We start from the raw sequence: 12,432 nt of genomic DNA, 5'->3' as shown, positions 1-12,432 counted from the left end.
TGTAATATGCACCGCTCCCCTGTCTACCAACTCGGCGCTGTTTCAGCACCAAGGTGATGGACAGCGGGTGCAGTGAATATTACATGAGCCTAATGAGCGGGAGCACAGGACCTCCCGCTGTCTCTGCAGCCCCCATCCAGCCCACCCCACCCCAGCCCCCTGACTCCATGCCAGAGCCGCCCCCCCCCCCAACTCTATAGCACAGCAGCACACAGATTCGCTTTATAAGACGCACCCCCCACTTTCCCCCAAAATTTGGGGGAACAAAAGTGCGTCTTATAAAGCGAAAAATACGTAATTGATTCTGTTCACTTGAATTTGCATCATTTTGTTTTTTCTCCATTAATGAATTATGGCACTTTACTCCTTGCATAACGTAGTCTTTTCAGCCAACTTAGAGTAGTCTGTAAAAGACCCCCATATGGAGGAGTTTTGGATCATTCTCATTTAGCCAAAAGGGACAAGATTTGCCGTACATAAAAGGCAGAGGAGAGGAGTTACACAGGGAAAAGGAAAAAAGCAATGCCCGATTCAGAACAGCATCATTTGCACAAAATAATTATAAATGTGACATGTGAATTAGCGCTGTCATTTAAGTAGGGGATCACTCGCTTGGCAGCCACAAAATCAGATCCGGCACAGGTTTTCCATAAACCAGTATAGTCCATGTGGTTTATACGCTGTCCAATACGCAGGCTTTTCAGCCTCACAGTTATATCTCACCCTGTCAGGGTTCTCTCATGGCTGCTTCTCCATACTGCAGACATTCATTCCCTCCAGGGAACGCTCAGGCACTTGCAGCCATTAAACACAGCGTCCACACGTGCTGTCAGGCAGGAAGCCTCATCTCAGCGGGACCTTCCACACTGGACCAACCAGGTCCCAGCATTCACCCCCCCATGTGACCTACCCTGGCCACATTATATGGTCCATAGCCACGCCCACCGGGTCACATGACTCTGACCTCATCACAGGTCCTTCAAGCCTTTACACACTCTTTACAATAGTGCTTTAAACACACCCCCTGGGTGGGTTTGTAGGTAACCAGGCCCGCCCATCTCGTTACCTGGAGACTTCTCCCTTACACATTGAAACAGCACCTCAGCAGTATCACTGCTGATCAACACATAAGTCTCCATCCCAAAGCCACCCACTTTGAGATACATAACGGCCATTCCGTAATCTGCCATTCATCCTTTCTCCTGGGACATCCACACAGCGCCCCCTAGCGGACTCAGTGGTTACTACACCACAGGCAATATGACAAATGACAGATCCTATTTAATGGGATTGGTTCTGTGACAAAACAGCCATTTTCTGATATTATATAACTCCTTTCCATATAAATGTATTGTGGGCTCTGGATGGTCCTGTGTATGCTATCATCGTACTCTACATTACAGTAGGTGAAAGACTAAGGTTAAATCTTTGGCAAAAATTATTAAAAGTGACTATACCGGTTTTATTTTATTTTTTGTAGGTAGAAGGTGTTGGTAACACTGATCACCTGACTGGGGTCTTAAATCTCCAAGCAACTATTCACCATCATTCGGGGAATCTACAAGAAGAAATATCTTGTTTGCAACAACTGATTTCTCTGCATCCATTCAGGCCACAGTTCTGGATTTGTCTGGCTGAATCTTACATGAGACTTTTCCTCTCCATCACTAACTGCAAGGATCCATCACATAACTCCGATAGATTCGGCTTATGGTGTCAGACGCCACTGGGAGCACAGCAATGTGTACATGACATTGTGAGAGCAAGAGACCCCACCGTATCCAGAGATAACTGCGAGCTAGGACCCTGTAATAGAAGTGACTCTTCCTCTCTGACGGCCGACACAAGCAGGGAGCAGCTGTGGACGTGGTCATGTGCCTGCTTCATTAGGGCAAGGTATATATAGGATATAGAATGTTTTTATAGAATGTTAGAGTTGGAAGGGACCTCATGGTTCATAGTGTCCAACCCCCTGCAGCACTTGATTCAGTAAACCATCTCTCTGTCCATCCTGCCTCTGTTTGAAGACTTCCATTGAAGGTGAACTCACCACCTCTTGTGGCAGCCTGTTCCACTCATTGATCACTCTGTCAAAAAGTTTTTCCTAATATCTAATCTGTGTCTTCTCCCTTTCAGTTTCATTCCATTGCTTCTCGTGTGCAAATTAGAATAATGATGATCCCTCTACACTGTGACATTCCTTCAGATACTTGTAGACAGCTATTAAGTCTCCTTGGCCTTTTTTTTTTTTTGAAAGCTAAACATTCCCATAGCCTTTAAACGTTCCTCTTAAGACATACAGGTGCATCTTGCAAAATTACAGAGTGATCTATTTCACGTGTTTATTTATGTTGATGATTATGGCTTACAGCCAATGAAAACCCAAATCATCAACAGAAATAAACACTTGAAATAGATCACTTTGTTTGTAATGACTATATATAATATGAGTTTCACTTTTTGTACTGAAGAACTGAAATAAGTTAACTTTTTGATGATATTCTAATTTTGTGAGATGCAACTATACTTTGCAGTCCGCTCACCATCCTGGTAGCTCTTCTCTGAACTTGCTCCAGTTTTTCACAGTCTTTTTTTTAAAATGTGCCCAGAACTGGACACAGTATTCCAGATGAGGCCTTACCAAGGAGGAGTAGAGGGTAATAATTACTTTACGTGATCTAGACTCTATGCTTCTTTTAACCCCTTTCTGACATCAGACGTACTATCCCGTCCACGGTACCCGGGCCCGTATGACCAGGGACGGGATAGTACGTCTAAGTGATCAGCGGCGCCCTAAAATGGTACCAATAAAAACGTCAACTCGTCCCGCAAAAAATAAGACCTCACATGACTCGGTGGGTCAAAATATGGAAAAATTATAGCTCTCAAAATGTGGTGATGCAAAAACTATTTTTACAATAAAAAGTGTCTTTTAGCGTGTGACAGCTGCCAAACATAAAAACCGCCATAAATAGTAAATCAAACCCCCCGTTATCACCCCCTTAGTTAGGGAAAAATAATAAAATAAAAAAAAATGTATTTATTTCCATTTTCCCATTAGGGTTAGGGCTGAGATTAGGGTTAGGGGTGTGTTGGGGTTAGGGTTGGAGTTAGAATTGGGGGGTTTCCACTGTTTGGGCATATCAGGGGCTCTCCAAACGCAACGGCATCTGATCTCAATTCCAGCCAATTCTGCGCTGAAAAAGTCAAATGGTTCTCCTTCCCTTCCAAGCTCTGCCATGCGCCCTAACAGTGGTTTACCCCCACATATGGGGTATCAGCCTACTCCGGACAAATTGCACAACAACGTTTGGGGTCCAATTTCTCCTGTTACCCTTGGGAAAATAAAAAATTGGGGGCAAAATTATCATTTTTGTAGAAAAACAATGTGATATTTTAATTTTTATGGCTCTACGTTATAAACTTCTGTGAAGCACTTGGGGGTTCAAAGTGATCACCACACATCTAGATAAGTTCCTTGGGGGTCTAGTTTCCAAAATGGTGTCATTTGTGGGGGGTTTCCACTGTTTTGGCACATCAGGGGCTTTCCAAACGTGACATGGCGTCCCATCTCAATTCCAGCCAAAAAAGTCAAATGGCGCTGCTTCCCTTCCGAGCTCTGCCATGCGCCCAAATAGTCGTTTACCGCCACATATGGGGTATCGGCGTACTCAGGACAAATTGCACAATAACTTTTGGGGTCCTGTTACCCTTGGGAAAATAAAAAAAATGGGGACTAAAAGATCATGTTTGTGGAAAAAATATTATTTTTTTATTTTCACACCCGGGCGTTATAAACTTCTTTGAAGCACTTGGGGATTCAAAGTGCTTACCATACATCTAGATAAGTTCCTTGGGGGGTCGAGTTTCCAAAATGGGGTCACTTGTGGGGGGTTTCCACTGTTTAGGTACATCAGGGGCTCTCCAAACGTGACATGGCGTCCAATCTGAATTCCAGTCAATTTTGCGTTGAAAAAGTCAAACAGCGCTCCTTCTCTTCTGAGCTCTGCCATGCGCCGAAACAGTGGTTCCCCCCACATATCAGGTATCAGCGTACTCAGGACAAATTGAACAATAACTTTTGCAGTCCAATTTCTCCTGTTACCCTTGGTAAAATAAAAAAAAAATTGGACTTGAAGTAATTTTTTTGTGAAAAAAAGTTAAATGTTCATTTTTTTTTATTTTTTTTTTAAATGTTCAAAAAAATTCCTGTGAAGCATCTGAAGAGTTAATAAACTTCTTTATGTGGTTTTGAGCACCTTGAGGGGTGCAATTTTTAGAATGGTGTCACTTTTGGGTATTTTCTATCATATAGACCCCTCAAAGTGACTTAAAATGTGATGCGGTCGCTAAATTAAAATGGTGTTGTAAAAATGAGAAATCGCTGGTCAACTTTTAACCCTTATAACTTCCTAACAAAAAAAAATTTTGGTTCCCAAATTGTGCTGATGTAAAGTAAACGTGGGAAATGTTATTTATTAAGTTTTTTGTGTGCCATATCTCTGTGATTTAAGGGCATAAAAATTCAAAGTTGGAAAATTGCGAAATTTTCTACATTTTTGCCAAATTTCCATTTTTTCCAGAAATAAATGCAAGTTATATCAATGAAATGTTACCACTAACATGAAGTACAATATGTCACAAGAAAACATTGTCAGAATCACCGGGATCCATGAAAGTGTTCCAGAGTTATTACCTCATAAAGGGACAGTGGTCAGAATTGTAAAAATTGGCCCGGTCATGAACGTGCAATCCACCCTTGGGAGTAATGGGGTTAATACATCCTAGAACTGTATTTGCCAATTTTGCTGCTGCATCACACTGTTGACTCATGTGCAGTCTGTGATATCAGTATACCCACGTCTTTTTCACATGTGCTATTGCTTAGTTTTGTTCCTCCTATTCTGTAGATGTAATTTTTGTTTTTCTTGCCCAGATGTAGAATCTTGCATTTCACCCTGTTAAATACCATTCTTAGTCGCTGCCCATTGTTCAAGCTTATCTAGATCCTTCTCTTCTGAATCCTTTCTCTGTCTTCTCTAGTGTTAGCTATCTCTTCTAGCTGTGCATAATCTGCAAATTTGATCAGTTTAAAGTAAACCTGTCACTAGTTTTGGCCTATGTGAAGTAAGACCACCATCTTTTGGGGCTGATATACAGCATTCTATAATGCTGTATTCTATAATGCTGTATCTATAATGCATTCTATAATGCTGTATATAAGCCCCCAACTCGACCTGTAAAGACGAAAAATAACTTATATTCACCTGCGGGTCCGTCCGGTCCAAGAGGTGTCGCAGGTCTTGGTCCGGTGCCTCCTGTCTTCTTATGATCGCCATCCTCCTGCTTGCTTCATGTGGATGACGCATCCTTATGTCATCCACACAATCTCCTCTGCATCGCGCTCCTGCGCAGGCGTACTTTTCTGACCTGTTGAGGGTAGAATAAAGTGCTGCAGTGCGCAGGCCCTGGAAAAGGTCAAAGAGCCCCAGCGCATGCACACTGCAGTACCTTGCTCTGCCCTCAACAGGTCAGAGAAGTACGCCTGTGCAGAAGAAGGATGGCGATCGTAAGAAGATGGGAGGCTCCGTACCAAGAAGAGCGACACCCCTCGGACCGGACCGCCTTGCAGGTGAGTATAATAAAAGTTATTTTTGTTCTCTTACAGGTTTGGTTAGGAGCTTATATACAACATTATAGAATGCTGTATATCAGCCCGAAAGGTATTGGCCACACTTCACATTGACCAAAACTGGTGACAGGTTCCCTTTAATTTTCAGTTCCCTTAACTAGATCATTTATAAAAATGTTGAACAAACATTGGACAGAGCCTTGTGGTACCCCACTTGAAGCACTCTTCCAATTGGTTATGCAACCATTTATTACCACTCTTTAAATACCATCACTAAGCCAGGTATGAATCCACCTAACCATAGCCTTGTCAAGCCCATATTTGGTCATTTTTTCAATAAGATTGGTGTGAGATACTTTGTCAAATGCTTTGCCGAAGTCGAGATATACTATATCTACAGCATGTCCCTGATCTACCCAGTCAATGATTCTATCATAGAAGGAAATTGGATTAGTCTAGCATGACTTGTTTGCTACAAACCCAAGCTGGCTCTGGTTAATTATTGTATGCTTAACCAAGTATTTACTATATTTTTCGGATTATAAGATGCACTTTTTTCCCAAAAAATTTTGGGGGAAATGGGGATGCGTCTTATAATGCGGATATACCTTAGCGGCCGCAGTGGAGCGGGGTTACGGGGTTGCTGCTGGAGGAGGCAAGAGTGGGTGGCTCCGCCAGCATTTTGTGAAAGCCCGGAGCCCCCCGCATATCCATTACTGCAATGCAGTAGCCTCCGGGAAAATGGCCGCCGGGGCGCGGCGCATGCTCAGATTGAGATCTCAGGAGACAAGATCTTGGCACCCGAGATCTCGTTGCCGAGATCTCAATCTGAGCATGCGCCGCCCCCGGTGTCCATTTTCCCGAAGTCCCCCGCACATTCATTACTGCGATGCGGTGGCCTCCTGGACAATGGCTGCCGTGGGCAGTGCATGGTCAGATTGAGAACTCTGCAACAAGATCTTGTCCCGAGAACTCGTTGCTGAGATCGCAATCTGAGTATGTGCCGCCCCCGGGTATGTAATATCAACTGATCTTCACTGTAATATTAAGGGAATAGAAGAATCCAGGATATCTATAAACCGAAAGATAGTAAGGAAACACTTAGCTAACATGAATTAATTCAAGTCTCCAGGTCCAGATGAATTACACCCCAGAGTACTGAAGGAGATAGCAGAAGAAAATTTTGAACCACTCTCCATAATCTTTAAAAATTCTTGGAGAACAGCAGAAGTCCCAGAAGACTGGAGAAGAGCAAATGTTGTTCCTATCTTCAAAAAGAGGAAGATGATGCACCCAGGGAACTATAGGCTGGGGAGTCTGACTTCCTAACCAGGAAATATCTTTGAACAAATTATTAAACGATATGTATGTAAGTACCTGAATAAGAATAAAGTGATTAAATAGTCAGCATGGGTTTGTAACTAATAAGTCATGTCAGAGTAACTTAATTTCCTTCTATGACAGAATCACTGACTGGGTGGATCAGGGACATGCTGTAGATATAGTATATCTTGACTTCATCAAAGCATTTGACAAAGTATCTCACACAATCCTTATTGAAAAAATGTCTAAGTATGGAATGGACAAGGCAACAGTTGTGAATCCACCTAACTGACTTAGTGATCGGATCCAAAGAGTGGTCGTAAATGGCTGCACATCCAGTTGGAAGAATGTCTCAAGTGGGGTACCACAGGGCTCTGTCATGGGCCCTATATTGTTCAACATCTTTATCAATGATTTAAATGAAAGAATTGAGGGTAAACTGATTAAATTTGCTGGCTATACAAAGCTAGGTGGGATAGCTAATACTAGAGGAGAGAGAGGATTAAAAAAGATATAAAACTGGAGCAATGGGCGGCAACTAATAGAATGGTTTTTAACAGGGAAAACTACAAAGTGCTACATCTGGCAATAAAAATGAAAAAAGCATATACTGAATGGAGCTAAGCAACAGCACATGTGAAAAAGACTTGGGTATACTAATAGATCACAGACAGATCATGAGTCAACAGTGTGATGCAGCAGCAAAAAAGCAAATACAATTCTAGGATGTATTAACAGAAGCATACAGTCTAGATCACGTGAAGTCATTATTGCCCTCTACTCCTCTTTGGTCAGATCTCATCTGGAATACTGTGTCCAGTTTTGGGCGCCACATTTTAAAAAAAGACATTAACAAACTGGAGAAAGTTCAGAGAAGAACGACCAGAATGGTGACCGGTCTGCAAACCATGTCCTATGAGGAAAGGTTACATGAGTTGGGAATGTTTAGCTTGCAGAAAAGAAGACTGAGAGGAGACTTAATAGCTGTCTACAAATATCTCAAGGGCTGTCACATTGTATAAGGATCATCTTTATTCTCATTTGCACAAGGAAAGACTAGGAGCAATGGGATGAAACTGAATGGGAGGAGACAGATTAGATATTAGAAAAAACTTTTTAACAGTGAGGGTGATCAATGAGTGGAACTGGCTGCCACGAGAGGTGGTGAGTTCTCCTTCAATAGAAGTCTTCAAACAGAGGCTGGACAGACATCTGTCTGGGATGATTTAGTGAATCCTCCTTTGAGCAGGGGGGTGGACCAGATGATCCAGGAGGTCCCTTCCAACTCTATGATTCTTTGGACAGAGGTGATAACGGCTAGTCAGCGAGGGTGCCATTTGTGCCCATCTGGAGAGGTTGTCAGTATAAAAGTAGTTGATAACACATGTATAAGCTTTAACCACACCATGGTGTCATACAACATGTATCTGTTTAAACACGTACATGAAAAAAATGGTGCCGGTGTCATCAATGTTTTGCATCCATGTTCCTCAGTGTTTGGTCCATGTGTCCATTTTGTCATCAGTGTTTTTCACAGATGAACAAAGTTTCTCTTATTCTTTACAGTGTTATATACGGGCAGTTCACCAATGCCATCCGTGTGCTGTACATGTTTCTCACAGTCCCATACACTTGTGTTGGCCCTTTTCATCCATGATACCGGAGAAAAATGGACACAAGGTCTGTGACAGAACACGATGGTGTGAATAGCGCCATAGATTATAATGGTGGCCTGTTGTATCCATGAAAAACACTGATACAACCGGTACATGCAACACGGGCGTCTGAATAACGTCTCACACAGATCTGCCTAACCTGTGATCGTTCTTCTCATAGGCTCCTATTACGGCTCATACAGCCCCAGCAGGCATCATTTGTACTGGAGAACAATATGAAGACACAGGAGCAAATAGAAAAACAATTAGAAAAGCTCGGATTATTAGAAGAGCAAACAGCGCTCATAGTGGAGGTGAGCACATTTGTTTTTTTTACTTTTTAGGTAAATTTTTATTCTCTCTTGAGAAAATAGCTTTATTCAATCTTATCTAATGTTATCGGAAATGTGGCCAATAACGACTGATCCGGTGGCTGTAATGGTTGACCAATCCCCCTGTTCTACTGTGACTGTGATATTGTGGGATGCCTTTATATATAGGGTCCCTCCTGATGGGATAATAAGGTAATTTTCCAAATGCCCCTTGAAAAATCAGTTTGCCCTTTGTTCTTGCCTTCCCTCTGATTAATCACCACCACTATCTGCAATGTTACCTACATTATAGACCCAAACAGATGGAGATGCCTATACTGAGGCTGTGTCACATATGGACACAGGACGAGTCACCATGATTGACGACCATTAATGGTCTTGTACGCTGTTGGTGCTCAGTCCTGTTGACATCGCAGGGAAGGTTTTCATTTAATACATGAAATTTAATTCAAATGCTAAATTAGAGAAAAAAATAAAGTTAGTGACAATTAACCTTTTTCTAATCCTTAGGTTATGGGTGAGGATGTTTTGGCAGAAAGAACAAAGGAGGAAGGACAAACGGACACAAAAACCACTCAGACATTGACCTCTTTCATAATGCCGTCTGATGCTGAGTTCAAATTCAGATGGTTTCAGAAAATGGCTACGATCCTAAAGAGCAGCGAGTAAAGGTGATCAACTCTCCTTCACCATCACTGACTGTCTGCAACTGGGAAATGGCGCCACTAATCATTCCTGTTCAATGGGGGCTACAATATTGTTATTTCACAGTCATCACCGACATCTTTCCGGAATACATTGTATAAATAAAGTGTTATTGTTACAGCTGGATCACTTACCAAATCAGATGGCCTGCAAATAGGGTTGTGCGAGATATGTCACCCTGCACATCTCATTACAGAGGGTCCGGCTACAGGTCAGCGGTTGCCCTATAATACTGTGTCGAGATTAAGAGAACGCTGTCGAATGTGGACGGTTATATTACAAAAAATGCTTAATAGTTTTTTTAATCTACATTTATGTGCATGTCTATTTTTAATAAAAATGAGTTTCTTCTATCCGGATGATTTCTGCTTATTCAGTAATGTTGTCGCTGTTTGATGATTGTAAATTAATTCAGTTTCCTACGTAATCATTGCATTGAATCAGTTAAAAACAGACGCCAAATGTGTTGCCATCTATTTCGTTTTGTGAATAAGTTTTATTGAGGAGTCTCTATAAAAAACAGTGGAATAAAACCCTCATCTGGACTAGGCCATTATCTTATATTGGGCTTTTATAACATTTTAGAAATAGGTTCACTTTCCCACATTGGTCTCCACATAATTGGTGCATTTTGCTTGCGCTTATGAAAATCACCATTGAATTTTATCTAGAGCTTCATTAGGCAATCTATAATATATAGGTTTGTCAACACCGAATTATGTCTTTGCTCTTTTGTAAAGGGGTCTATACAGACAAGTATATGAAAAGTATGATTGTCTTATTGTGGCTCAGTGGTTAGCACTGCAGCCTTGCAGCACTGGGGTCCTGGGTTCAAATCCCCCCCCATGGATAACATCTGCAAGGAGTTTGTATGTTCCCTCGTGTTTGTGTGGGGTTTCCTCTGGGTGCTTCGGTTTCCTCCCACACTCCAAAGACATACTGATAGGGAATGTAGACTGTGAGCCCCAATGGGGTCAGTGATGTCTATACAATGCTTTAGAATAAATGGCGCTATATGCAGGTACTTCTCACTAAATTAGATTATCATCAAAAAGTTACATTTATTTCAATTTTTCAATACAAAAAGTAAATCTCATATTATAGAATCGTTAATATATTATAGTGATCTCTTTGAAGTGTTTATTTCTGTTAATGTTGATGATTATGGCTTACAGCCAATGAAAACCCAAAAGTCATTATCTTAGTAAATTAGAATAATTATCTAAAAACACCTGCAAAGGCTTCCTAAGCATTTAAAAAAGTCCCTTATTCTGTTTCAGTAGGTTCCACAATCATGGGGAAGACTGCTGACTTGACAGATGTCCAGAAGCCAGTCATTGACACACTCCACAAGGAAATTAAATTTTGCATTTCATTTGGAAATCAAGATCCCAGAGTCTGGAGGAAGAGTGGAGAGGCCACAATCCAATCAATGATGGTTGGGGAGCCATGTCATCTGCTGGTGTAGGTCCACTGTGTTTTATCAAGACCAAAGTCAGCGCTGCCGTCTACCAGGAAATTTTAGAGCACTTCATGCTTCCCGCTGCCTACAAGCTATTTGGAGATGGAAATTTCATTCTCCAGCAGGACTTGGCACCTGTCCACACTGCCAAAAGTACCAATACCTGGTTTATAAACAATAGTATCACTGTGCTTGATTGGCAGCAAACTCGCCTCACCATAACCCCATAGAGAATCTATGGTGTATTATCAAGAGGAGGATGAGCGACACCAGACCCAACAATGCAGACAAGCTGAAGGCTGCTATCAAAGCAACCTGGGTTTCCATAACACCTCAGCAGTGCCTCAGGCTGATCACCTCCGTGCCACGCCGAATTGATGCAGTAATTGATGCAAATGGAGTCCCGACTAAGTATTGAGTGCATTTACTAAATATGCATTTCAGTAGGCCAACATTTCGAATTTTAAAATCATTTTTCAAGCTGGTGTTATTCTAATTTACTGAGATAATGACTTTTGGGTTTTCATTGGCTGTAAGCCATAATCATCAACATTAACAGAAATAAACACTTGAAATACATCACTCTGTCACTTTTTGTATTGAAGAACTGAAATACTGTAAATTAACTTTTTGATGATATTCTAATTTTGTGAGAAGCCCGTGTGTGTGTGTATATAACATAGTCACAGCCATCGCAGTATCATCTATATAATGTACTGTATATAGACTGCTTTACATACATTATATAGGTGATGCTGAGATTATATAAAGCAGTATAACTTGTATATTGTATATACAGCAGTCTATATACATTATACAGGTGAAAAGTCAATAGCTGTATATACATAAATTACATCTGGTGACTCACCCAGATCCCTGGGGGAAAGATGAAGCGCTGAAGCGGGTCCACTGTCCAGCGTCGGATCTGCCCAGGAATTGGTGAGTAGAGCATCCTATGCACGGTGGCAGGCTTTTTAAACTTCTGACTCAAGGCCCTGTGTGCGTGTGCTGTCTTGCTTGCACACACTGAATAGGCCCGCAACCACACGCCCGCACTGACGAGGGCCGCCGTGGAACTTGTGAATGCGCCCACATAGGGCCTTTAGTCAGAATTTTAAAGGGCCATCAGATTGCCAGTCCGGCTCTGAGGGAGACTAGTTCTTGACCGACCGAGTAACTTTGCATGACCCTGATCCAATAACCATGGAGTCCAGTGAATCTCTTTATTCTGCTTTACATTACACTGTATATATGCTGATGCTGGATTCCCCAGTGTTTGGCCATGGCACAGGTTATGCGGCATAAAATCATTGTAAGCTGCTG

General features: G+C 41.8%; 1 protein-coding gene across 1 annotated transcript in view; it reads left to right on the top strand.

Annotated features, from left to right (window-relative positions):
• Window positions 1-10,000, top strand: part of CUNH8orf76 (chromosome unknown C8orf76 homolog) — a 41,465-nt gene extending 31,465 nt beyond the window's left edge. The window contains exons 4-6 of the mRNA XM_073548201.1: window positions 1,481-1,896; window positions 8,792-8,924; window positions 9,453-10,000. Of these exons, the coding sequence (XP_073404302.1) occupies window positions 1,481-1,896; window positions 8,792-8,924; window positions 9,453-9,611 (708 nt within the window). The 3' untranslated portion in view covers window positions 9,612-10,000. The remainder of the gene's footprint in view (window positions 1-1,480; window positions 1,897-8,791; window positions 8,925-9,452) is intronic.
• Window positions 10,001-12,432: the final 2,432 nt, after the last annotated feature.

Source organism: Dendrobates tinctorius, unplaced genomic scaffold, assembly GCF_039654945.1.
Source record: "Dendrobates tinctorius isolate UK_male_01 unplaced genomic scaffold, ASM3965494v1 ptg000156l, whole genome shotgun sequence".
Lineage (NCBI taxonomy): Eukaryota > Metazoa > Chordata > Amphibia > Anura > Dendrobatidae > Dendrobates > Dendrobates tinctorius.
The sequence above is the reverse complement of the archived record's forward strand: the minus strand, read 5'-3'. Positions and strand labels throughout refer to the sequence as shown.